This window comes from Aedes albopictus, chromosome 2 (genome assembly GCF_035046485.1).
Source record: "Aedes albopictus strain Foshan chromosome 2, AalbF5, whole genome shotgun sequence".
In the NCBI taxonomy this organism is placed as follows: domain Eukaryota; kingdom Metazoa; phylum Arthropoda; class Insecta; order Diptera; family Culicidae; genus Aedes; species Aedes albopictus.
This window is the reverse complement of record NC_085137.1, coordinates 438,121,552-438,149,157: the sequence shown is the minus strand read 5'-3', so window position 1 is coordinate 438,149,157 and position 27,606 is coordinate 438,121,552. Positions and strand designations below refer to the sequence as shown.

Below are 27,606 nucleotides of genomic sequence, written 5' to 3'. Positions count from 1 at the left end.
CTTGTAGCGGCTGTCCCGGTGATCGAAAAAGATACAGTTGCTGTCCGGAAATATGGCGTTTGAAATGATATACATCTCGAAATGACACGTATGATATGCAAGCAGTTCATTTGTCCGTAAAAATATGCGGAGTGCCATGGCCAACGGTTAGATGTTCCAGGTAACGAGAGAATGATATACGCAATTCCTTGCACAGGAAGTAGTTCATGGTTCTACCTTTTCCAGGAACGATATAAGCTCAAGTAGCTGACTATTCTTAGTTTTACGGCCACAATCCACGTTGTAAAAATATTTAGCAACGAAGCAGTAGAATAACTCACAGCTTTCGGGAAAGTTGAACTGCAGTACTAGCTTCAACTTTATGACGATATCAACGCAGCGTAAAAATGATGGTAGTTTGTACTCCAACCGTTGTGTCACCACATAGCATGCGTTCAGCTGTTCAGGTTTACCCACCAAAAAGATTCTGGGAGAAAATTGTAATCCGTTTGATTCAGCTTCTTCTCGCAACGTATCTCTTTCCGATCGGTAATCTTCCTCCGTATCACAAACGCGACAATTTTCTTCCTGAGCTTGCAAGATGGTGGGCAATCTTCTAGACGATGTTCGGGAAGGCTTTACCACAGCATGGAATACCGAACAATAAATTAAATTCTTGGTATCTATAAAGGAATGAAAATGAAAAGAGTGAATAATTTAAAAGTGTTGAACTAAAAAAAATAAATAATAATAATAATAATTCAAAAGTGTTCACATACCATCAGCCAGAGTACCTTCCTCCAAGTATTCTAGCAGCTGAAGCGACCGATGATCCTTGATGTTGCACCTGCTTATGTACTCCCGAAACCTTACCAGGAATGTGTCCCAGTTGTCGTACAGCGTTGTCGCGTTCCTTGTGCTTTCATATATAGAGCCGTAGTCAGCATCAATCTGAAAATTAAAATAAAACAGTCGTGGTAAATGTTTCACGTTTTTGTTTTATGTAGGTATACCCAAGTAACCACGCTTCTCAAACAGTAATGCATGTATAAATACAGTGCAAATAGAGCAAGCATTACTCTGTTTTCACAATTAAAGTTGACTTGATCATTAAAGCCAAATTTAAGTTAGCTACAATGCCACTATCTCTCTCTCTCTTCTTGGCGGAACGTCCTCATTGGGACAAAGCCTGCTTCTCAGCTTAGTGTTCTATGAGCACTTCCACAGTTATTAACTGAGAGCTTCCTCTGCCAATGACCATTTTGCATGCGTATATCGTGTGGCAGGCACGAAGATACTCTATGCCCAAGGAAGTCAAGGAAATTTCCTTTACGAAAAGATCCTGGACCGACCGCGGGGGGAGCGACACTAGTTTCGCCAAGCCGAAAAACCCCAAAAAAAGGCGAAAAAAGTCGAAAAAACCCGGTAAAACCCGCAAAACTTTTGCGGGTTTTAGCGACTTTTTTGGGCTTTTTTCAGCTTTCGTTGAGGTTTTTTGGGTTGGCAAAACTAGTGTCGCTCCCCTTGACCGACCGGGAATCGAACCCGTCACCCTCAGCATGGTCATGCTGAATACCCGTGCGTTTACCGCCTCGGCTATATGGGCTATAATGCCACTATATTGGGGCCCTATCCCACTTTGATTCAACTTCACATTGCACATTGCTCGCTTTATTTGCGTCGTATTTATGCATGCATTACGGGTTGAACACTTGAACAGTGTGGTTACATGGTTAGGTATGAACTGCTATAGGTTGTGATTAGAAAGGACGACCTACAAATTTGGTAATCCATAGCAGTACACCATTATCAATAATCATGCGGGATTTGTGCGACAAATAATATGATAATACTTACCAGTAAATATCCGTTCCGATCTGCAAGACGTGGCCACTCCTGAAGGATGTTGGATTTATTGACCTCAGCTTCTTTGATGATGCTTGTTACTCGCAGCAGCCAAGAGTCGTTCCAACGGTGCAAAATTTCATCGAATGGTTCCAGGTTGTTTCGTAGCCAGTTTTTAATCGATGTCAAGCGGTTTGTTTCTGTGGATGGATGGAAGTTGTTTTTTGTTTATTTTCTAGTGCAAGTTTTGAATGGGTCGTATGAAAGTATTCCAAACTGGCATCATTTTTTTTAATTTGAATTTTAAATTTGAACAAGTATTATTCTTTTGTGCAGTTTATTTTTATAATAAGCGGTTTAGCAGGTATGCTAGTTCCTAGTTCAAGCTGACAAATTGATTTCCATGTGTGTGATGCCTAGAGGCGGTCAGCTCATGCGTAGGTAAAATAGGGTAAAACAGGTTTTAAACATTTTCTCACGTAAGCGCTTAAAGCGCCCATAATAGACATATTCAGCCTTGTCGGCATGGTTAAAATTCCAGATTGAATTAAAGACAAAGACAATTACACCGTCTTCGACCTTGCGGCCTCTACAGACTGAACATTACAAACATTTGACAACGGACAACACATATAACACCCAGAGGCCCAGTGGAGACCTTTCCGTTTGACGAAAAGTTTTCCCCGACTGGAGCGGGAATCTAACCCACACTCCGAGGCTTACGAGACACCTTAACGACTGACGCCGCTAACCGCTCGGCCACGAAGCCCACAACAATAGCCAAACATTGTCAAACTTTGATTAACCGGCATGAATCTTACCATCAGTTGTAAGTTTGGATGCATCCGCCTTGGAACGTGTCCACGGGTTGCACTCGCCTATCTGTCGCCTAGATGAACCGGTTTTCTTCCGGTTATGAAACCGGTCATACAATAGACCAGAGGGATACTTCTTGCCAGACGCTGAATCACGGGGATTGTAGTAGGTTGCCTGTAAAAAAAGTGTTTTAAATGGGTTTTTAAATCATATAATCGAGTAAGTTACACGTATTTCCGGAGGAAATCGAGCTGCAATCAGGTCTGCGAAACGTTCCATATCCGCCAGTGTGAAGTATGTGTTGTTGGCAATATAATAGTCGACTATGGTGTGTGCCAATGATCGTCTGTGCTCCACATCCAGCCTTTGGTGTGCTTGGTAATATTGGCAAACGATTTTGCCTTTTTCGTTTCTTTCGAGTATTCCAAGCAACACATTGTTTGTGACGGTTGTTTGTAGTAATCTGGTCACATGAGATGGTCCCGGCTCGACATGATGAAATGAAGACGTTCCGCTTACCGGATTGCTGCTGTTGGAAGGCAACGGACGGTACAATGCACTCTCTTGCCACTGTTCCAATTTGGAGCGCAAGGCATGTTTATGTCCCGTCCATTTGACAACAGAAAATATGTCGCTTAACGCTTTTTCGTCCAGGATTTTTAAATATTCAAGTGTGACACCGTGACCTTGGGAATAATAGTTTCTTAATAACCAGGTTATTCTGCTAGACAGTTTTGCTACTACTTACTTATCAAGATGGCATACACCGAGGATCCAAGTTCCCACTCCTCCAATATGACGTTTCTTAGGTCCGGCTGCTCGTCGGCTTCTGAAAAAACATGTTTCCAGATTATTAACAGCAATTCGCAATTTTTATTCTATTTACCTTCAATGGCGTCGGAATCGGCAACAAGCTCTTCAATTAGAACTTCTTCAATTTTTGATTCTGCCATTATTTCGACAAGTATTTCGGTAAACGTTTTCCGAAAGGAAGTACGTCAAAATGGCGAACGGTCGCGCAGATGCTACACGGAGAACTGAAAAAGCTCAATACAATCTAAATATTTACAATAACTATCGAGCGTTTTGAGCTTGAAACTGTTTATATTTTGGGTAAACATAATTAGAGTTGACATTACCATGTTTGTTCGGCGCAGAGTAAAAATTGAATAGTTGTGCTGAATATATATATAGTGATGCTCACCATGCTACAAAATGTTTGACACATGGTAATTTTTATTGATTCATGGTAAGTGTAAATAAATGTTTGGTAAGGTTTACGATATTTTGGCATGGTAAAATCAAGAACGCTGCCGCGGTTCACAGTACTATATTTATTTTTTCAGTGTAGACGATCCATGGTTGATGTCGGCTTTGAACACTCCCTTAACGTGTAGCTTGTGGTTTCCGTATGCAACAAGTTTTTTCCGTGGTTCGTCACTTTCGTAGCTGATCTTGCAGTGCTGCTTCTTAAGCATCTTCCAGGTGTTTTCGTCGATTACATTGACAGATGCGCCGGAGTCAATAACCCATTGCATCCGCACTCCGCCAACTATGCACGATATTTTCGTATTGTACTTGTCCTCGACCGACAACAGCTGTTCGCAGCTGCGGGATCGAGTGCGGGATACTCGATCGTCCACCAGTTTGGCGGAAAAGATGTGGTGAATATCGCTCTCACAACTGTCATCACTTTCCACTTCCCGCTCGGGATCGTCGTCACTGTCATCCGTATCCTCAACCTGTCGCACTTTTTTCTTCTTCTTGTCGGAAACACTTTTTGATTTGCAACACTTTTTGAAGTGTCCAATGATACCGCACTTGTCACATGTTTTCTTCCGAGCCGGACACTTTTTGTCGTTGGCGTAATGTCCAAACGAGCCGCATCGGAAACACTGGTTTTGTCCACTTTTGATTTTGTTTACGCTTGCTTGATCCGATGAAATCAATTCTGGATGACTTTGATCGATGGTTTCAAGAACTCGGCCCTCCTCCAAAATCTCGTTCAGCACCACCAATCTCTTCTTAAGGATCGCCTCCCGCAACGCGTTGGAAGAGGTTCCATCGTAGATCTGTTCAGTGATCCTTAGATCCAGAGCGTCGCCATAATCACACAGCCCTGCATGATTTCGAAGTCGTCTGCAAAATTTTACGATACTTTCTCCTTCCCTTTGCGTCATTTTCCTGAACAAGGCTCGTTCGTGGGGAATAGACACAATCGGTTTGAAGTGTTTATCGAGTAGCTTTATCGTCTCTTCGTAGACGTCCGACGTCGCGGGCACTGCTGCATTCCGATCCGGGTCGTCAAAATAAACTTCTTGCACTTCGAGACCTGCATTGTGCAAGAGCAAGGCTTTCTTTTTCCCAGCGTCATTTGTCGGATTACACAGCAGAAACAACTCAAAAGACCGCTTCCAAGCAGTCCACCGCCGCCCCACCGACGAAGAGTCTCCAATGACGAAGGGGGCAATGTTGTTGTTGCTCATTTTCCTAGGTTAGGATACACCGTCCGATTAATTCCAATGAATGTTCCGATTCCCAGCTTTGCTGGGGCCTTTATTTTCCCGTCACTCGCTTACCGATGGTACTACCATTCGCACGGATTATCGCGACAACGGTACTTTCCCTTAAATCGTGGGTTCTTCGCGAAAAATTCCAAACTCGTCGACAAATGTAATGGAATTACGAAAGACGCGTGTTTACTCTTCCATGTTCTTTATTTCACTAACTCCATTTAGAGCAACCCCACCTGTCATTGTGATACAGTTACTATTCGATATAACACATGGTATCGTTCATATCATAGGAAGTTTTTTCGTGGAATAATAACCATTCATCTTATAATTATTTTATAATTGGATGGTTGAGTAAGAGAGAAATAAACTATTCAATACTTTTCAGGGATCATCACACTTAAAATTATGATTCATTGAATGATACGTATATAGTTTTGAATCGTACGTTTTCGCGTCCTTGATTTGATTTATGTGAAGATTGAAGAGTCATTGGACGAGAAATCATTTTGTCAGCTTCCTAGATATAGAAACCCCATCATTTTGACCCTTACGGTCGTAAATCAGGCCGGGAAAATCGTGTGAACCTGAGGGGAGATGATTCCACACCTATACTCGCAGATCCGGAACACGGGCGTCAATGCAGGTAATTCTAATAAAATGTTAAGAACACTGTACAGCGGTGGTGATGCAGCGTAAACTACACTCAAATTAATCTATATATATAAAAATGAGTTTGAAGTTCCTTTGAGGCAACAAAACTCATGAACGGCTGAACCGATCAGCATGACTCTTGCACGGTTCGGTTCGTATTCTTGGTGGCTGTGTTTATATGTACAAAAAGTTACAAAAATGAACTGAGAAAGTAGAAATATTAACAAAATACTGAGATTTGTGCGAACTGGGTACAAAGTCAACATGACCGCAATAAAATCAATCTAGAGTGCTATGCTGATATAACCTCAACAGCTGTCAAACCACCACATCTGGCAAGACAAAGTTTGCCGGGACAGCTAGTTTACTGATAGAATCTAAGTGCAGAAAGCACATATATCACGAACGAGAGAGAAAAAAAATCATTTTATGTGCAACTAATGAAAATAAAAAGTTACACAATTATATTTCATTCATCCTGTAATATATGTGAAGTATAGCAACATAAAAAGCAACCGTTTCAACATAAAAACCAAGCACAAGCATAACAAACATGAAACGAACATGGCGCGTGCAGAAGGCATACATTTCGTCGTTGAAAATTTATTTTTCCGGTGCTCCGTGGATCGATTCGCTGCTGCTTTCGAAGGTAAGTCAGCTTATTATTCAGACTTTACAAACTTTCTCAAACTTCATGCATCCCTTTTGTATTTTCTATAGAATCGCATTTTATCGACCACTTCTCCACCGTCACCAAGGACGAGCTCGTGAATGTTTTGGGAGCTGCCGGATGCAGCTGCGACGGGAAGTTTTCAGAGCCCAGTGACGACGTGCTATATGGACAGCTAAAGTTATCTAAAGTCAAGTGTTAAAATCGAGATTAAGATCAATAAAATCTGCTTTATCGCGTAGACTATGCGAAATTTGGATTTATTTACATTTTGAAGCTAATTCCACGTGTAAATCGTGTTATTATTCGCCATAATAAAAACTATACACTGAACGATTGAAAATCAATAGCGACGCACATAAATTATATCATGATTGAATCGACAAAGATTTGATAGCGCTGCACTTATTTTCCAAGTGTAAAAGCAACTGGTCACAATCTTAGTGCAGAACTTTTAAATTTAATATGTTTTTTCTTCTGAGTGTACCGCTCTTTCTACTGCCCGTGTGCGTGGGTGATCAAATTACAAACGCAGCAACTATTTTGATGGCCACATCTAGGGGCAGGACAGATCTAACGAGAGCAAATCTGTGTCCAAGGTGTTGCTCAGAATTCCTCACAGTTCCTCAGAATTTCTCCCATTTATGCCAAAGTGTGATCTGGCACCAATGTCAAACTGCAAAGTGTTGCGTGTGCTGAATGAAAATTGCCGTTCTAGGGATGTCTTTCAACAAGTTTCGTCGATCATCGACAGAAAGAGTTACTCAGAAATTCTCAGAGTTGCTCTCGTTTGCACAGTGTCTTGCCCCTAGGGCCACATTTCCGTGTAAGCTGCCGATATGCATTTGCCTACACTCAGAAGAACCATTTGACAAAATCGATTTCTTGCCGACCGCGAGCACTACGTCGATGTGGTCTCACGGGCAAGCACTGCGCGAGGATTCAGGAAACCAGCCGAATACCGATCACCACACAACTGCAGTTCAATTCTCTACGGTGTGAAAAAAAACTTAAGCACCAAAATAAACAGAACGGATTACGTCACGAACTATGACAGTTGGTAAAACAGAATGATTCCGCAGGGGTGTGCTTTTTTTTATAATCGGTAATGCAGAATGACGAAATATTTCAAGCTTGTTTATATTATTCAGTGTATCATAAAGTTAATGATAAAGTGATTATAATGTGAATGATTTGACAAGATTTTTTGTTCGTGGAAAAGGCCATTTTTGAATGGTAACGATACTTAACCAACCCATTCGGTCTATCGTTGAAACCCCAAATATGATACACGCTATCACCAATATGATTCACGGTATCATTGATTTATCATCCAAATAATGATACCACCAATAATTAGAAAACGATAAACTGTATCAGAATCGTATGATACCGTTTTATTCGGGGAGAGCTTCCACCTTGATATGCTTAGAGAGCGCCACTTTGTCTTGTCGCTTGACGTTTACATAGAAAAAGGCAAGACAGGGCATTCTTTCTATTTTTATTCTTTGCTTCAGTACACGCTTTGCCAAATGTGAAAACTAATTTTCCGCAAGAATCAACCAACATATAAAAGCAAACGCTTGACATTTCCGATGTTTTGCCAATGTTGCGATCGCTGTTGGCCTGCTGGGTTATGCGTGCGGAAAAATTTGCACACTTCTTGGCAAAGCGTGTACTGAAGGCTTTAGTGAGGTCATCGTCCGTCAAATGACAACTGCGGTCGCGTCGAGCAATAGAAATACGCTAGAACTCCAATGGCGCTGTAGTCACTTTTCCTATTTATTTTATTCAATAACTTTTATTGTAACAATTGATTGTTTTAAAGTATTAAGCTTGTAGAGGATCTTTTGTTTTAGTAAACAAAATTGATTTGACACTTCTAGTACCGCTACTGACGCTGTAAGGGCGCGGCAAACTAGATGTTAGTCACACGAACAGTCGCGACATTGGACTTCTGTGGCTAGTTATTCTAATCGTCGAGCGGTCGAGCTAGTTTTGTTTTGTGATGGCTGATTTGTTTTGGATGTGTCGCCTGGAATCCTCAAGCGAAACATAAACCAACCCTATTCCCCACAGTTGTTCGGCACCAATCCGGAAGCGCCACAGTTGACTTACCGGCTAATGTCACTTTTGACAGCGCTCAAAAAGCATTGCGAACCGGCATTTGACAGCTGGTGAAACTGTCAGCCAACTCGGCGATCTGCGGCTTTTCATCACACCAGTCACTTCTCGAAGCAATCTCGTGCCGTGCAAATGCAACAACCGTGGTGAGAGAAGACTGCGTACGTGTGTCTCGTTAATTTTCTTTCCCTACGGGATCAACCGACCATCACAGAAATTAGTATACGCTTTGTCGGATATCTGGGAATAAGGAGTGTTGAGTGTGTGTCATAACGGGAATCTGTGCAAGAACAGTGTCCGGAGAGTGCCGCCCTGCTGGAAGACCAAGAGTGAAGTGCGTGTGTGAACCCCGAAACTAGGAGATTTTGCCCCCTCGAGAAAAGAAATGAGTGCTGCACCAGCCGCTGCCGCCCCGGCCCCAGCGCCGGTCCTCAAGAGAGGAATCGTCAAGCAGGTAAGTGTTTCCGGTGGGGACAGTCGACCGTATGTTAAGTGATGAAACGGACCGCAGGTTCGGATATTCCGTCCGAAATCGGTGCAGGGTTTTTCTTTTCCTCGCCCTGCCATGATTCGTCTCATTCGGTCTTCTTCGTTATCGTTCGTGGCTCTCTTCTTCTCGGCTACTGCCAGCTAACCAGATTGCTTTGCTCTATGCTCTGCGGTGTTGGTGCCAACTTGGCATTATTGTGTGTCTTGTAGCCTATCTTGACGTTACGACGTGAACGACTTTTTCTGTCTCTTAGGAGGAGCGCAAGCTGTGACCTCTCGACAGGGAGCAACCTTTGGGAGTTTAAAACTATTGGAATTATTCGATTCTTTCCAAACAAAATTTCTGGATCTCAATAACTGAGGACTTTAATCAATTGCATAACACCCCTCGGAAGAGGCAACTTTTGGTGAAAGGAATTCCCTTATTGTTGGGTGGTGAAAGTTTGTGTTGGCCACTGAAGCAAGTAGTTGTACCAGATTTTGCTTACTGTTTTTGCAGCACGTCAGCAGACACTGTTGTCCTCGCCAGATCCAAAAAGTGGGTTACTCAGAGAATGACATTGAAGTTATCAAGGCAATATGCCAATAACAATATCCTTTAAAATAGTGGCTGAACAATGTTGTTTCATGGTGTTTATTATTTCATTCAGTTTCTTGCATAAACATATTTTAGGCAAAGCTTCTTTGTTTGTGTCCATTGACCCCGTCACCCCGTCGTTTTTGTTGGAAAATGTCGAACGTTTTTCACATTTTAATGCCTTGTCTTTTGCTGCACTCTAAAATCATTACTTTATTCAATTTAATTTGGATTTTGAACAGCTGTTTTCATTAAGTTGACTTTCAATGCAAAACATCGTACGGATAGGGTGGGGCGGGCCGGATGGTTCCAGGATGGGTCGCCTAAGGATAGATCATCATAACTTTGTAAATTCAAACAGTATTGCTTTGTATTTGTTCTCTACTTTTCAATACATTAGTTAGCTATGCTAAAAGTTGATACAAAGTTTATAAAATGCAAAACATGCTTTTGAACAAGCAGTTTTGAAAAGTGACCGATTTTGCGCTGAGAAAAAAGTGCTGGGCAAGATGAACAATTCATGCAATACATACATACAGTGTCGGAAGTATAGCGGAATTTGTTTCGACTTTCCACGGTTGTCGATTTGAAATCAGTTTTTGTTCTAATTTTTAACAAAGTTGCACCCTTCATACATTTTTTCCATAACCAAAGCTCAGAATGAGCAGAAATTTTTACTGTAACTGACTAACATCTAATATTTCAAATGTACGTCGAAAAAGAATTTTACTATTGATTTTTTCTTATTGATAAAAATTCAAATCTGCATTATTTCTTGGAAATTTTTCTCAAATTTAAGCAGATTGGCCAATATAATCATTAATATCATTAATTAATAGTAGACCAATTTCAATACAATTCGTGCTTAATATCTATTTATACATATTTTATATTTATAATTGTTATTAGCTCATTTTTTATCATTCTACATATAAAGGCCACATCTTTCTGCTATTTTATTTAAGAGACGGATATATTTACACGTATTAAAAATGTTGTTGTATTATTCGTATTTAACAAATTTATTTTGTGTGATTGACCAAAAGTTCTAAAAAAAATTTTGTGGATTTGGCATCTAGTGGATTGGTTTCCAAAATATTGCGCAGTTTCCACCCCACTGGACCCCTTTTGCAGTTAGTATAAGTGCGGGATCGTGAATAAAACTGCGATTTTGCATCGAATCGTTTCGGTGTCTTCTGCGTACTTATTCAGCACTTTGCAATGCATAAGTGCGCAGAAGACACCGACACGATTCGATGCAAAATCGCAGTTTTATTCACGATCCCGCACTTATACTAACTGCAAAAGGGGTCCAGTGGGGTGGGAAATGCGCAATAGCATCAGACTATGGACTAATCTACCAGAAATGCCAGACACCTCCGAGAATCTTGTATGGAAATTTATAAAAAATAGCTTACATATTCTGGAATATTGTATCTTTTGTTAACTGCCAAAAGATCTTGAATCGATTAACAAATGGATAAGAAAATCAACGAGATACACTTTGTCTAATATCTCTTAGTCAGTCGAATAGATTAGCTCCGAAGTACTTGGTATTCATGGTTATGGTTTAAAAAGGATAAACATGATATTTTACTATGTAAAATAGTTTTGGCATTAGCTAGTTATTTTGGCTGTCCGGTTCTTGCATTTTTTCCACAATATGGTAAGTGGGGGCAGGATGGGTCACCTAAGAAATGGATCCCTATAATTTTCTGAATATAAATCGCATTTCTCTGTATTCTACCACGACTCTCAGATACACTAGTCAGCTATGATATAAGAGTATAAAAAGGTAATAAAGTTTGAAACCTGCTTCTTGACCAACAATTTTCAAAACATGCCCCATCTTGCCCCACCTCATTTTAACGGGGGCAAGATGGGTCAGCTATAAGAAAACTCGATTTTCCTCCAACAAAAAATACTATATCTTCTAGTTTTTCTTTATACATCTAAGCTTTATAGACGTACAGATTACATGAAGAAAGTGTTGAAACATATCGGTAGATTATTCTCAGAACTAGAAGATTTTTGTTCGGGTAGCTATAAACGGACTTTGAAAACCTATATTTTTTGAAGGAAAATTTAAAAAAATATGTTCTCAAATTTTCAGTGCTCTCATCGCTTCGATAATGTAGGTCACAGAATAGCCTTTCCATGAAAAATATAACATTTTCAAAAACTATGCAAACATACCGAAAAATAAGGGTGACCCATCTTGCCCCGTCTACACAATACACGTAGTTCTATGGAATGTATAGCATAAGGAGTATAACGAAAAAATATTTTGTTTTTTTTCTGTGCGAGGAACGTATAGAATTTTCAAAACAATATACCACTTTTTTGTGTATCCCCGTCGTTCATCTGGGAAAATTATTGAAAGATTCAAAACATATATTGTGCGATTGAAAACGGTACTGACCCATCTTGCCCCCACATACCATATATAAATTCAAAGTGAATGTTCGTTGTAAAATAACATGAGTATGATAGTTCTCTAAAGCACATTTTGTATAGTCCGTCATTTCAAGTAACGGCGCTGACTTTTTTTGCAGTTTAGATTACGTTTTGAGAAGAAACATTGACCAGTCATCTGACATGGACGATACATTATTTGCTTTCCGCGTAAAGCGAACAATAGCGCGTTAAGATTTTCTTTTTGGATTGTTTAAGTGAGGAAAAATGGTCGAGAGTATCGCGTTGTTCTTTGCTGTGCATGCATCGCTCCTGTATGGGGTGATATCGTAGCATAATCGTTCGCGTTCGTAATTGTCTAGTGCGAAAACGAAAACAATAGATGTGCGGGTGTTTAGTATTGGTTGTTCCATGTTGTTTATGCATATGGTTTGGTTTATTGATGTCCTCCGTTGCGTTCAGTTTATTCCTGTGTGGAATGGGCTTAAAGTTTCTGCTCCCTGATGGGGTGGAGACGCGCGACAGGATTTCTTTTATTAGATATGTTTCTTAAAGAAAAGTGGTCAATTGTGCGCGAAAGTTAGTGTTTATTGATCCATTGTCAAATCATATCACCAACCATAGGTGACTCCCAGACTGACAATGTACCTTACCCTACTAACAAAAAAATCCTTCTTGAGACAAACGTGGAGATGCAGCGATTCTCGGTCTTTTTAACAACGTTTGTCTTACTAACATTCCCTCCCTTCCTCGATGACCGTAAGGACGTGGCCGGCGCCGTTATTGACCTTACTAAAGTCTAGAGCTCTCGAACTGTGTAACATGTGTACATTGAACATAGAGCTCTCGAACTGTGTACATTGAGAATAGTAAGCTAATCCCAAGCCCTATTCATTGGTTCCTTGTGCAATTTCGATTGCTCTGGTCAATCACGGTGTAGCAACTCCGAATTGTGCGGTCATCCATGCTCATGCTCATGCTCAATATATAAATTCAAAGCTTTTATTTAACGTATTGTTAGTTTTCATAGAATTCCTGTTTATTTGTAATAAACTATATCTCTGTAACCAAATGTCCAATCGAAATAAAATTTCAGGGTGATTTACTAGGATGTTGTAGCTTTCATTTGGTGCCAAGAGAACCAAAATCGGTTAACAGGCGGCTGAGATATTTAATATCCCTTTCGTGACGAACCAGCACAATTGTGCTGTTGAGCAATAACAGTTTTGTGTATTTTTTTCAACTGTTTATTTGGTTTACCTGATGTAAATTGTTTTGATAATTGAGCCATTACTTGTGCTTGCATGTGTGCAAATAAACTTTTGTTTATGTTGTGTGTGAAATTGACCACTACAAGTACACTACGGAAAGACAAGGAGTAGTAGAACGTTCTAGCGAATGCCAAAGAAAAAATGTTGATATGTTAAAAAGTCTGAGAGTTCTGGAGAGCCAAATTTGAGCAATTTGTATGGAAATTTCACTTTTTTGAGCTCCGTCACGAAAGGGATAGTTGTATAACTCCTAAGTACTCTTCGAAAGGTATCTCAATAACCAAATGTCCAATCGAAATAAAATTTCAGAGCATTTTACTAGGATGTTGTAGCTTTCATTTGGTGCTAAGAGAACCAAAATCGGTTGACAGACGGCTGAGATATTTATTAATATGCTATATCGGGCCAAACATTTCAATAGGTCCTATCTGCATTAGAGAGGCTCTCTTTGTTCACTTTCTCTTTCAATTATTGCAATGTAATGGTACACTTTTCAACTATTTTTGCAGTACAAATCAAAAGACGATTGTTTTGACCATCGTTCAATGTGAGGAGACAATCGGCCAGACCTCCCGTTCCCCTCAGAGTCTACGTAGTTTGTGGACAGACCCTTGGTAGGTCAAAATTAATCGAAATGATAAAGTGTACAATCTTTCAATAAACATAATTTAGATACTGTATAGACTGGAGGCAACTCGCTTGCAGAAAGCCTACAATAATCAAGTTGAACTGCGATTATGAATAGTTTATTTTTCACCCAGCCCTCAACTAGTCCATTCCAGTTTAATGTGCCTGTTTTTCAATAATGTAAAGTAGACAAAAGGCAAATTTTCCTTCACAGTCATAGATCTTTAGAAACAAATGTTAGGGTAGGACGGGGCAAGATGGGCAACCCTCTATTTTACTACTTTTATGATAAATTTTGTCCAAACAACTTCAAGATCCGTTAGAATAAAGTTCATCCTGTTTGTAAACCTGGTAAAAGGTACCTCATAAGGAAGAAATTAAAAAATATCGTCAAATTAGTCAATAGCATGGATTTTTTGCATTTTCTTATAAGAAATCATCAGAATAAAATAAGGTTTTTATGTCAGCATCAAATTGTTTCCATAATTCTGGTTATCAGCCAACATTACTAGCTTACTGCAAAGCATTTTAACTTGAATTACAAAATGTCTTCTTGAAACAAACATTGAAATTTATTCAATTTTAGTTATTTCCCTATAGTGGGGCAAGATGAGCACCCCTGATGGGATAATAGAAAAAGTTTCGATATTATTGTAATCCGCTCTATAATGCCGAACATAGGTTTACGTACTATCTGCAACTATTTGGTTGCGTTAACTTCTGAAAATAAGCCACTGGATAATCGTTCATTGTTTTTCGGGTAATTTTGTACAAAATATTATTAAACCGCCATTTTTTTTAATAATCGAAAAAAAAAACAGAAAATTTTAGAACGTGATACCATACGCTCTGAAAAGTTTTCACGTCCGATCTACGTGAAAAGATAGGTAGTTTTCGTCCACCATATTTTTCTCGTAACCTTCGCTGGAATGTCAGGTAGCTGGACAACGCATTGAAACGATTTTTGAAAATAAGGTGGGTTTAACCAAACAGGGCGATGCACACGACATGGTTTTCGAGTGACAGTTACTGACATCATGTAACTTTTGAGGTTTTGAGAATACATAATGATGAGCTACGTAATATGTCACGTAAATCAGACGTGAAAATTCTTTAGAGTGTAGCTATAAACAAGATTTAACTATATCATTCACTGTATGACCAATTTATGGTTGTTTGGTAAAATCAATAGGGGGATTCACTTAACAGCGTAAACCGCTGATTAATTATTATTATCCTGATTAAACGTCGCGATCTCAATAAGCAGAAAATCATGGCTTACGCAGAATCTCCTAAATATAACTATTGATAGGTATATTATAAAGGTTCATGGATTCTTAGAAAATATGGCACTAGATGTTTGTCACGGTATCATTTCAATATTTTTGAATTGAGACTTGAACGAGAATAAGAGTTGAAAAGGCACCATGATAGAAAAAAAGTTTTTAAGAGTTGAAAAGGCACCATGATAGAAAAAAAGTTTGGGAATATCGGGGCTAGAGGTGGGCAAAACGGAAGGCGAACCGGATCCATCACATTAGTGAACCGGATCTTTTGAGCAGATCAGCGGCTCAGTTATGGAATGAATGACCAAGCTTCACCGAACCAAATGGGATTGCTTGCATCCAGTTTATTCTCTCAAGGGATCCCACACGTGCATCAATACTTCATCAATATCGCTACTTTTTGACGAACATTCCATCAATTTGGGCTTAATCCAAAGGTTTTTCAAAATGCATTGGGAAAACTACGAGTTTGACGGAAATTCCAACAAAAAGTATCGATATTGATGAAGTATTGATGCTCGTGTGGGGCCCACTTCACACACAGCAAGCGACACTCATTCTCTTAATCTTAGAGGTTCCAACCCGGGATATCCCGGGACAAAAAATCCCGGGATCTTAAAAAATTCGGGATTTCCCGAATCCCGGGATAACATTTTTCACCGTCCCGAAAATCCCGGGATTCCCGGGACGCACATTTCCTACACATATTTTTTGCTTTGATTTGAATTTGTAGAATCTCTGAAACGTATTCGAAGAGTCGTGATTTTTTTTTTTTCAAAAATCGCCCTCAACAAAAAATCACGAAAATGTTACATAAACCATTTCAACTGTGTGTGGACATCAAAACTCGTTGAAACTCGACTGAAACAATGCTGGAGCACTTCATTTACGGTTTTGATAGCATCAAAGAGAAATTTTTCGAAATAGGCCTTTCTAGACTTATGTTGGATATGGACAATGATTTTGAAGCTACAAAAAATCATCAGGAAGCTCTTCAGCCAATCAGACTTGCTTCGGAAGCATAGGGAAGACGAGATGCTATATTATTGTTTACGGAAGGCAGCTTGAGTTTCTTGTATTCGAAGCTTACAAAAAGTAACTCCAATGTTGGAAACGACCTCTTCCATGCAATCATGAAAAGAATCAACAATCGGCGCCAAAAGGAAATAATAACAGCGCTAAAGTTCCTTTAAGGTCTTCCGTCGTCAACGCAAGTGCCAGCAGAACTGGAAAGCTCATCGAAAACGCAAATGATTAAGTTCATCAAGAAACTGGGAGTTCGATTGTTGCGAGACTGCCAAAGACAGACCGATAATGATGCTGCCGAGTTGAATGCTGGATTGTCTTGTATGCATAACACCATCGAGCATGCGCGAAGAACTGGAATCGGCTATAAAGTAATATGGCAACCCGTTTTAGACTGATTCGGTAATGATTGAATTTTCGAAAGTAATTGCGAAAGAGTTGTCACTTTTTGAGCTATATGGTAAGTTGACCTCGAATCTTAAAATCGAACTCCGGATATATCCGTTCTAAAAAGCGACCCTCACTGTTCGATGAAATCATCAAAAACATTTGCTTCTTGAAGTCGTATTTTCAGAGAACGAATTCAAATTGATAAGACCAGTTACTTGATGTGAACCATTTATTTATTTGATACTTATGATGAATACATATAACATATTTCTGATCGCAAAAAATGTGTTTTTAAGCAGATTGAAAAATTTCCCGGGATCCCGGGATTTCCCGGGACAAGAAACAAATTTTATCCCGAATCCCGGGACAACCAAAATGGTCGGGAAATGGAACCTCTACTTAATCTGCTTTAACATACCCGACCCGCATTATCTCTCTCCCAGCGTCAGCACCATAACAACCTATACTGGATACTGCTGAAGAGCCGAACGAAAGAAGTGATACTGTGTGAGTTCGTGTTCGAGTTCGAGTTGTTCGGATAAGATCTGTCCGGACTCCAGACTGTCGGTACTGCTCTCCCGCTTGAGCTGAGAGCGAGAGATCGTGTGCGTTGTTTGCGGCTGCCTGTGTAACACCGAATCAGCACATTTTTTGTGCTGATCCAGTCGTACGCAAATAGTGTGAAAAATCCTTTGTCTTTTCGCAAGTTACTCATTCGCTGTGTACTTTCGTTTTAGGGTGTAGTGATCCGGCTCTCTCTGTAAAAGATCCACGGTTCACTCACTCAGTTTACTGATACGAATCTTTTGAACGGGTCCGGACCGGATCTGATTGCCCGTCTCTAATCGGGGCTAACCAGATGTGTTCTGTTATCGCCCAGGCCCTCCGCGATGATTTTTAAACTTTTGATCTCCCATAATTCGGGAGATGTTACACGTACCTGTCACATGATATACAAATGAAAAATGGTCATTGACAGAGAAAGCTCTCAGTAATAATAACTGTAGAGAAGCTTATACAGTAGACGTTCGGTCGGTGCAAACGGTTTAACTGCAATGCTTTTTAACTGCAGGTCCGGTAAGTGCAACAAATTTGCAGTTATCGCACCGTCAAACGTCAAAATAATGTGCCATGTTAGCCCAAATGAACAGTTGGATCACGTTCACGATTATTTTATGTCGATTGACAACTTGTTGAAATCTGTCAGTCGTTGCAGTTATCGAATTTCATTCGCTAAGTGAAATGTAAATATGTTGCAGTTATCGAACGTCTACTGTAGTTAATACACTTAACTGAAAAACATGATTTGTAATGACGGGCTTGGTGGTCTAGTGGCTACCGCTTCTGATTCGTATGCAGAAGGTCATGGGTTCAATCCCTGGCCCGTCCCTTTCATCCTACTTTGAATCTTTCTATCCACTTTCTCTCTTCTCTACATATACAACTCATGTTTATTCATATGTTCATAGCCATCGTGAAAACCGCACGCCGATCGGCGTATCCCTTCTAAGAAGGGGTACCATCACCAAAACCAGAAAATTTCTGCAGCAGCACATAGCTAGATGTCCACTTGTTGTAATACAATCATTAGAAAGTAGTTAACTTTGTTAATAATTGTTTGAGAAGCCCCACGCCGATGCACGCCGAGTTCACGCCGAATATTCGGCGCACACGTCTAATCGCTAGAACCAGAAACGAATTGAAAAAAGTCGTTTTCCTCCCTTCCAACTTCCACTCACAGCACAGTGTATATAACGCCTACAAGTTATGCAACCAAAGCGTGCTGTGCCGCTTGACCTTATTCACCTTATTCACCACACAATCTATCACCTTACGAACACTATAAATAACCCCTATCCATGGATCGCATCACCGACCCAACGGTGACTCCCAGATCTCCCATCCTTTCCGTCTAACAAATACCCCAGTCCGTGCTGGTTGTGGGGATGCAGAGGTGCTCTCGGTCTTTAGTAGCAACAACCAGCACACTCTAACATTCCTTTCCCTTCCCAACTGACTATTAGGACGTGGCCGGCGCCGTTATTGATCCAAAATGCATGAGCTGCTAAAATTGCACTTTGAGAATAATTGGAGTGCCCCAGCCCTTATTCATTTGGATCTCAGTGCAATTGTTACCAGCTCAAATCAATCACGGAGGAGCAACTATTGACATGTATAGTCAGATTTGATCGTTGATCGATTGATCGTTTCTTTAACTGAAAAACATGATTTGTGTCAATTGGAACGTTATTCCAAGAAAGAGACGTTATAAATACCTACTAAATGTAATCTTCTTCAATGATAATAACAAATGTTAAGCAATTGAATAGTTGTATAAGAATATTGAATAGCTTTTGAACTGAACAAACATTGATCCAAACGCTTACAGCACAATCTCGCTAATGGTAAACGTTTAAGCCGTTAATTTTTAACCAGTACGATCAAATTGAAACGTCATCACCGCGCTAACCCCGTAACATCAGTCATTATTATCCCATCATCAACAATCATCAAACCGGCAAAACATGCCGCTCCTTCTTTCTATCGTTTTTTTTTTGTTTTTATTTTCGGGGCCCTCTTTCTTCATCGTTCTTTTGGCCGAATTTTTATTACCTAATCCCGCATAGAAAAAGGTATACACGCGCAAGAAGATTCACCACAACACGACACACACGGAGTAACCCTGACCGACCGGCCAGTGCTGCTGGATGGGGATCTACCTATCATGCCGTGTGTTGGTTCTACCATTCGTCGTCGGTGTCGGTTAAGACACATTGTGCGATGGTATGGACACTTATTTCCCAACGCGACCAGCCATACACTTTTGAACCATGCTCGCACTTGGGTCATTCCACGGCCAATTGGTAAAACAATTGGCACACGTTATGAATAAAGCCTGTATGTATCTGTTATAATCACCAAATTGTATGATTATTCGAATAGTACTTTCAACAGTGCAGTCGGAAGAATAATTTTTGTACTTTTCCGAATTGACATGGAATGACCGTTTAAGGCGGAAGCTCGCATGTGTGTGCGACTGTTCGGGTGATACCTATTCTATACTTCTCGACTCTTGAGCCGTTCCATTTCTATTTCTACCCTCGATCAGCGAACATCGCTTCGTTTAGTGCGCCTAAGACAAGTTCTGATTTTGGACTTTTTGCCTCTTGACACCGTCAGGTTCTGTCCGGAGATTCGGTTATCATCCGTGGCCAACCGAAAGGAGGACCCCCACCGGAGAAGCAGATCAACTTTTCCGGAGTGATTGCCCCGAAGCTCGCCCGCCGACCAACTAACAATTCCACGTGAGTTTCCTCGAAGGGAGTTGGTGTGATAGAGGACCTAACCTCACTTTCCCCCTTTTTCGGATTTTTTACAGGGAGATTACCAAGGACGAACCGTACGCCTGGGAAGCCCGCGAGTACCTGCGTCAGCGACTGATTGGCCAGGAAGTTTACTTCTACGCCGAACGCCCGCCGAATGCCACCCGCGACTATGGTTACGTGTGCCTCGGAAAGGACCCGGCCACCTCGGAGAACATCGTCGAATCGATCGTGTCCGAGGGTCTGGTCAGTGTGCGCCGAGAAGGTGTCCGCCAAACGCCCGAGCTAACCCGCCTCTGTGAGCTGGAAGACGCCGCCAAGGCCGCCCGCAAGGGAAAATGGAGCGATTCACCCTCGTCCGACCACGTGCGGAACATCACCTGGAACATTGAGAACCCCAAGGCCTTCTTCGATCATCACGATGGTAAGCCAATCAAGGCCATCATCGAGCATGTTCGGGATGGATCAACGGTGCGTGCTTTCCTCCTGCCTGAATTCCAGCATGTCACGCTGATGATGTCCGGCATCCGGTGCCCCGGATTCAAGTTGGATCTCGACGGAAAACCGGACGCCACGGCCGAAGTGCCATTTGCCGAGGAAGCTCGGTACTTTGTGGAATCGCGACTGCTCCAACGGGAAGTTGAAATCCGGTTGGAATCGGTGAACAATTCCAACTTTGTCGGAACAATCATCTTCCCCAAGGGCAACATCGCCGAGGCCCTGCTCAAGGAAGGTTTCGCCAAGTGTGTCGAGTGGAGCATGCCCTACGTTAAGGAAGGCGTTGATCGTCTTCGTGCCGCCGAAAAGCACGCCAAGGCCAATCGCCTCCGACTGTGGAAGGACTACCAGGCTCCCACCGCTGCGTACAACAGCAAAGACAAGGACTTCACCGGAAACGTGGTCGAGGTGTTCAACGGCGATGCCATCATGGTCAAGATTAGCAACACCGTGTCCAAGAAGGTATTCCTGTCCAGCATCAAGCCTCCACGTGAAGCCGCCCGTACTGCCGATGAGGAGGGAAATCTTCCACCACGCCCGAAGGGATCCCGTCCTCTGTATGATGTTCCGTGGATGTTCGAGGCCCGTGAGTTCCTGCGCAAGAAGCTGATCGGCAAGAAGGTGCACTGCTCGCTGGACTACGTGACACCGGCCCGGGACAACTTCCCCGAGAAGTGCTGCTACACCGTGACGCTGTCCGGAGCGTGAGTATTACCTTTTTGATCTATGAGTAAATGAAAATCCATCACATAGGTTATAGGCTTCTTCCTTTGATGGGAAGTCTTATGATTAAGTGGTGGTATAGCAAACGAAACAGTCGCTCGAGACTCTAAGGGCGAGGCAGGTTCATGCCATTGCTCGCTCTTACCAATGATCCGATACAAAACTAACATCCAACGATTCTTCGTATTTGAACTGAATTTTCATTTCCGATACTAATCGACATTTTCTTCCAACAGCAACGTAGCGGAAGCCCTGGTAGCCAAGGGATTGGCCACCGTGATCAAGTACCGCCAGGACGATGACCAACGCTCGGTGCACTACGATGAACTGCGTTCCGCCGAAACGCAAGCCATGAAGCAGTTGAAGGGCGTGCACGCCAAGGATGACATTCCCTCGCACCGCATCAACGACCTGACGGTGGACCATTCCCGCATCAAGCACCAATACCTACCCTCGTGGCAACGTGCCCTGCGCACCGAAGCCATCGTCGAATTCGTTGCCAGTGGCTCCCGCTTCCGAATCTACTGTCCCAAGGATAGCTGCCTGGTGACATTCCTGCTGGCCGGTATCTCCTGCCCCCGATCATCCCGACCTGCCCTGAGCGGAGTTCCGGCCCAGGAGGGAGAACCCTTCGGTGACGACGCCCTCCAGTTCAGCAAGGAACGAATCCTTCAGCGGGACGTTAGCGTCAAGATCGAAACAACCGACAAGGCGGCCACCAGTGTGATCGGATGGCTGTGGACTGAAAACAACGTCAATCTGTCGGTGGCCCTCGTCGAGGAAGGTCTGGCGTCGGTGCACTTTACCGCCGAGAAGACGGAACACTACCGCGCACTCAGCGAAGCCGAAGCCCGTGCCAAGGCCAAGCGGAAGAACATCTGGAAGGACTACGTGGAAAAGGTCGAAGAGGACAACAAGGAGAACGAAGACGAAAAGGATGATCCTGCTGCCCCGGCCGATCGCAAGGTCAAGTACGAGAATGTGGTGGTCACGGAAGTGACGCCGGAACTGCACTTCTACGCCCAGCATGCCGACCAGGGTGCCAAGCTGGAAGAGCTGATGACCAAGCTGCGCCAGGAATTCCGTGCAATGCCTCCGGTTACCGGTGCGTACAACCCTCGACGAGGCGATATGTGCGCGGCTAAGTGAGTACAGATTCTTGCTCAGAAAGTAGATCGGAACTTCAACATAAATCTTCTCTTTCCAACAGATTCTCGGAAGACAACGAATGGTACCGTGCCAAGGTCGAGAAAATCGAAAAGGGTGGCAACGCGTCCATCCTGTACGTCGACTATGGCAACCGCGAGGTAAGATGTTTGTCCACTCTTTGTTTCCGCCATTTTATCCGCAAGTACCTTAGATCCATTTCTGTACCACCAAAAGAAATGCTTGAGTCATATGCTTGCCAGAGTAAACCGAAGAAGATCATGATCAGCCCCTAAGCCGTCCTGTCAGCTCCGCACGCACTCCAAACCACGTTGCCTAAGGCCGTCTCTCCTCTGTCTCAACAGCCGAGGCAAGTTCCCAGCCACCTCACACGCCACCAGCCCGGCACGTTTTGTGTCCGGTGCGTCCCTCGGTGTGTTTGTGTGTGCAGGGAAGCTTCGCCGAGGTTGACGAAGGGGGAGACTTTAGGCAGTGGGTGTGCCACGGTGAGCCATGTGCGGTTGTAGCTGATGGATTTCAAACAGTTCCTCTCTCTCATCCTTCACTCAATCACTTCCACACGAGTTCAACTATTAATTTTCGAATTGTCCTCATCAAACACAGACTGTTCCGACGACCCGCCTAGCAATGCTGCCGCCTGCCTTCGTTTCGGACAAACCGTACGCGCACGAGTACTCGCTGGCGCTGGTGGTCCTGCCAACCGACGAGGAAGACAAGGCCGATGCCCTCAAGGCGTTCGCCCAGGATGCGCTCAACAAGACCCTGCAGATGAACGTCGAGTACCGGTGAGTGTCTTTTGTTCAAACCCACCGATACAATCGGCAATAATGCCAAAGGACTGGCGAATCCCAAGCCACGTTCTTCTAGATTATTGCCTACAGCAAAACCAGGTTGTTACCGCTTGCGGTTTCACCGGACCGACCTTCCGAAGCGTGTCTGCGCCAAGCTTCATCGCCCCGGCAGTCACCGCCTTAAATAGGTTCAACACCTCTACTTCGAGTTTTGAAAAATATTTCATCCATCCTTAAAAATCAGTGAAATAATTATCTATTCTTTTATTGTTTCTCCCTCGGACAACAGTGTCAGCGGTGCTGAGCATGTGACTCTCGTTGACCCTGCCACCAAGGCCGATCTCGGCAAGGAGCTCATCAACGACGGTTTCCTGATCGCCGAAAAGAACAAGAAGGATCGCAGACTGCAAAAGCTGGTAAGTTTCTCTCATAAGGATGAAAACCTATAAATACATACCCCATCATGTATAGGTTATATGGTTTCCCCAAAAATTCAGTATGAAACCGTATGATTGATTGATGGTATAGCAAACCTCAAATCTAGCGAGACTCTAAGGCAATCGGTTCAGTAACCCTCAGCGATTGTCTTACCAGGGCTTAGATACACCATCGTTAAATCTCTCAACTGAGTTCATTCGCAGTTATGTACCACGCCTTACTCATTCATTTTCCCATTCTTCCTAAATTAACAGATCAACGACTACAAAGAAGCCGAGCAGTCTGCGCGCAAGAACCGCAACGGCATCTGGCAGTACGGTGACAGCACCGAAGACCAGGCCGGCGAATTCGGCCTCAGCCGTTAATCGGCTCTGCGGCCCTGCGCCCAACTAATCGATGATCACACCTGCCCTTCAAGAAAAAAAATATATAACATATATTATTACAATTATTATCGAGAAAACAGAAAATCCCACTATATAATTGCGAGGAAAGAACACACACACAGAGAAGCAGACAAAATCAATCTAATTAAGATATTATTCCAGTTTATATATTATTATTTTTTCTCCCGGATCGATAGAACCACACAAAACTTCCAAACATCCACTAGTTAGCCGGAGAACAAGAACAGATAGAGAGAGAGATAGAAATAAAGATCCGACAGCAGCTCCCCATAGTGTAGTACATAATCCAAGTTGTCCAGATAGGTCCACGAATATCGGAAACACAAGAGTCACCTCTCGTCACCAACCGTAGCAGGCGGCGATGATTTCAGGGAAAACCAATAGTGCAACAACACAGAAAACCGAAACAATCAACCATGGTTTTTCACCCAAAACCGGTAGCGCAACAGTTTTAGAAGACGCAGAACACACACGTAGTAGACAAACAAACACGACACGATGTATAACGAAGCAGGCAGGCTGCTTCCGCTGCGCGGTGGCGGTGGCATGCATTTTAGGACGGACAGTTTACATCCAAGTAGGTCTCAGCTCTTTTGTCTAGCCCCTAGAGTTCCCATCTTCTACCGCGACGGACGACCCCGATATCTAGCTTGAAAGAAGCGCCCGTACTAGTACCATAACAGGCGAAAGACTGTTTTACTCATTACCTAGTTGAAAGCGGATAACGAAATGCCCCCCCAGCAGAACACACTAATTAACGCACGTTTAATTATTGTAAAATCACACACCATACGTATGTAGAGATCGGACCGGAAAGTGGAACAGAAGTGGAGCTTGTTAACAAATTATTGTCTTTATTTTTTTTTATTTTCTGCATTTTTGCTTCCTTTAAGAAAATTATTAAGGCTTCTTAATGTTATAATGGTGGAAATAAATTTTGTGAAACTTTTTTTGTCGAACTTTGGTGTTTTTATTTCTGTTTTAACCGTCTTAAACATTTTTTTACAGCTAAGTGCTTCAAGCATAAGAACAACACAAGATAAATAAAACTATAAACGATCACCAAGCTGGAAACTCCTTTGTCAGCTAGTCCATTTGATTGTGGGTGGTTACCACAGAGAACAGATATTCAAGTCCAATCGGGAGACGGCGGGTTTGATTCCCGTTCCGGTCGAGAAAATTTTCTCGACTTCCCGGGCATAGTGTATCATTGTGCTTGCCTCAAAATATACAAATTCATGCGATGGCAGGCAAAAAATGCCCTTCAATTAATAACTGTGGAAGTGCTCAAACACAAAAATCTCAAAAAACATTCGATTTCAAATAGAGCTTCATCCAGAATTTCCCGTAGATTTGTGACAAGGTGTTCCTCGGAAATTTCTCCAGGAATTCACTGAGAATGTTCAAGAGGTCCTCGAAAATTCCTTCAGGAGTACCTTGGGAATTTATCCTGGAGCTTCTCGCAAATTCTACCAGTAGTTGCTCGGGAATTCCTATAGAACACGGAAATTTTTCCTGGAGTTCCTCGGGAATTCCTCCTGGTGTTTCTCGGGAATTCCTTTAGAACTTCCTTGGGAATTTCTTCTGGACATCCTCGTGAATCCTTCCAGTAGTTGCTCAGGAATTCCTCCAGGAGTTCTTCGAGAATTCCTATAGAACTTTCACGGGAATTCTTCCTGGAGTTCCTCGGGATTTCCTCCAGGAGTTCCTCGGAAATTCTTCCAGGAGTTTGACGAGAATTACTCAGGAATTCCTCTAAGAGATCCTCTGGAATTTCTCCAGGAGTTCCTAGGAAATTTCTTCATGTAAAACGCCAGAAGTTCTACAGAAATTCCTCGGGAATTTCTATGCAAGTTCCTCGGAAATCCTTCAGAGAGTTTCTCGAACATTCCTCCAGGAGATCACGGGTATTCCTCCAGAAGATTTTCAGTAATTCCTCCGAAAGTTCCTCGGAAACTTCTCCAGGAGTTCCTCGGGAATTCCTCCATAAGTTTCCCGATATTTTCTTCTGGAGTTTCCTGAGAATCGCTCCAGGAGTCCCCCAAAAATTCCTCCAGGAGATCTCCGGGAATTCTTCCAGGAGTTCCTAGGGAATTCTTCCAGAAGATTCGCGGGAATTCCTCTTTAAATTCCTCGGGAATTCTTCAAAGGGTTCCTCGGGAATTCCTCCAGGATTTGCTCTGGAATTTCTCCAGGAGGTTCTAGGAAATTTCCCAATGTAGTCCTCAGAATTCCGCCAGAAGTTTTTCTGGAATTCCTCCAGGAGTTCCTCGGGAATTTCTATGTCAGTTCCTCGGAAATTCTTCCAAGATTTCCTCGAAAATTCCTCCGAGAGATCAAAATTTTCAGTAATTCCTCAAAAAGTTCCTCGGAAACTCCTCCAGAAGTTCCTCGGAAATTCCTCCATAAGTTTCCCGATAATTTCTGCTGGAGTTTCCCGAGAATTCCTCCTGGAGTACCCCAGAAATTGCTCCAGGAGATCTCCGTGAATTCTTCCAGGAAATTCGCGAGGATTCCTCCCGGAGTTCCTCGGGAATTCCTTCAGGAGTTCCTCGGAAATTCTTCCAGGAGTGTGCCGAGTATTCTTCCAGGAGTTCATCAGGAATTCCTCTAATAGATCCTCTGGAATTTGTCCAGGAGTTCCTAAGAAATTACTCCTTGTAATCCTCGGAATTCCTCCAGGAGTTTCTCGGGCATATCTCTACGAGTTCCTCGGAAATTCTTCCAAGAGTACCTCGGAAATCTGTTCAAGAGATTTTCTGGTATACCTTCAGGAGTTGCTCGCGAATTTCTCCTGGAATTCATAAAAAAAATCCTCCATGCAAACTTCGGAATTCCTCCATGAGTTATTCGGAAATTCCTCCATGTATTCCTCCAGAAGTTCCTCGATAATTCCTTCTGGAGTGCCTCGAGAAATGCTCCAAGAGTTCCTCGAAAATTTCTCAATGAGTTTCTCGGGAATTCCTCCAAGAGTTTGCCAAGAATTTCTTCAGGAGTTTTTCTGCAAATCCTTCAGTAGTTCCCTGAAAATTGCTCCAGAAGATTGCCGAGCATTTCTTCAGAAGTTCCTCGGAAATTCCTCAAAGAGATCCTCTGGAATTTCTCCAGGAGTTCCTAGGAAATTCATTTTTGTATTCCTCGGAATTCTTCCAGAAGTTCTTAGGGAATTCCTCAAGAATTCTTCCTGAAGTTCCTCGGGAATTTCTCCAAGAGTTCGTCGGAAAATCTTCCACGAGTTTCTCTAAGTTTCATCCTTCCTCGGAAGTAGATTTAAGAGATTCTCGGGAATTCCTCCTGGGGTTCGTCGGAAATTGCTTTTGAAGTTCTCCGGGAATTCCTCCAGGAGGTCCTCGGGAATTCTTCGAGAATCATCTACACGAGCTCCTCTTCCGGGATTTCCTTGAAAATCTCTGCAGGATATTCTCGAGTATACCTCCAGGTGTTATTCGGGAATTCTTGATGGAGTTGTTGGGGATTTCCTCCAGGAGTTTCTAGAGAATTCTTCTCGCATTTCATCGGGAATTCTTCAGGAAATTATCTGGATGTTCCTAAAAATGCTTTCAGGAAATGCTCGGGA

At 42.5% G+C, this 27,606-nt stretch overlaps 4 protein-coding genes and 1 long non-coding RNA gene across 8 annotated transcripts in view; 2 read left to right on the top strand and 3 right to left on the bottom strand.

The window, feature by feature from the left end:
• Positions 1 to 27,606, top strand: part of LOC109416474 (protein FAM133A) — a 560,257-nt gene that overhangs the window by 458,316 nt on the left and 74,335 nt on the right. The window lies entirely within an intron of this gene.
• LOC134288543 (uncharacterized) lies at positions 525 to 3,663 on the bottom strand. The gene is made up of 6 exons (XM_062853706.1): positions 3,527 to 3,663; positions 3,389 to 3,469; positions 2,869 to 3,326; positions 1,837 to 2,814; positions 759 to 930; positions 525 to 662 (listed from the first exon to the last, which is right to left on the bottom strand). The coding sequence occupies exons 1-4, from the start codon at positions 3,591 to 3,593 to the stop codon at positions 2,626 to 2,628; spliced, it is 795 nt and encodes a 264-aa protein (XP_062709690.1). The 5' UTR covers positions 3,594 to 3,663; the 3' UTR covers positions 525 to 662; positions 759 to 930; positions 1,837 to 2,625.
• LOC115265129 (uncharacterized) lies at positions 3,275 to 5,421 on the bottom strand. Its single transcript, XM_029869364.2, has 2 exons — positions 5,220 to 5,421; positions 3,275 to 5,130 (listed from the first exon to the last, which is right to left on the bottom strand). The coding sequence occupies exon 2, from the start codon at positions 5,124 to 5,126 to the stop codon at positions 3,975 to 3,977; it is 1,152 nt and encodes a 383-aa protein (XP_029725224.1). The 5' UTR covers positions 5,127 to 5,130; positions 5,220 to 5,421; the 3' UTR covers positions 3,275 to 3,974.
• LOC109416473 (staphylococcal nuclease domain-containing protein 1) lies at positions 8,685 to 24,988 on the top strand. The gene is made up of 8 exons (XM_019690547.3): positions 8,685 to 9,055; positions 19,863 to 19,987; positions 20,062 to 21,207; positions 21,463 to 22,371; positions 22,437 to 22,533; positions 22,997 to 23,178; positions 23,474 to 23,600; positions 23,877 to 24,988. The coding sequence occupies exons 1-8, from the start codon at positions 8,987 to 8,989 to the stop codon at positions 23,985 to 23,987; spliced, it is 2,766 nt and encodes a 921-aa protein (XP_019546092.2). The 5' UTR covers positions 8,685 to 8,986; the 3' UTR covers positions 23,988 to 24,988.
• Positions 11,330 to 19,846, bottom strand: LOC134288542 (uncharacterized). The gene is made up of 2 exons (XR_009998002.1): positions 12,920 to 19,846; positions 11,330 to 12,881 (listed from the first exon to the last, which is right to left on the bottom strand). It is a non-coding gene; the product is annotated as an uncharacterized LOC134288542 (long non-coding RNA).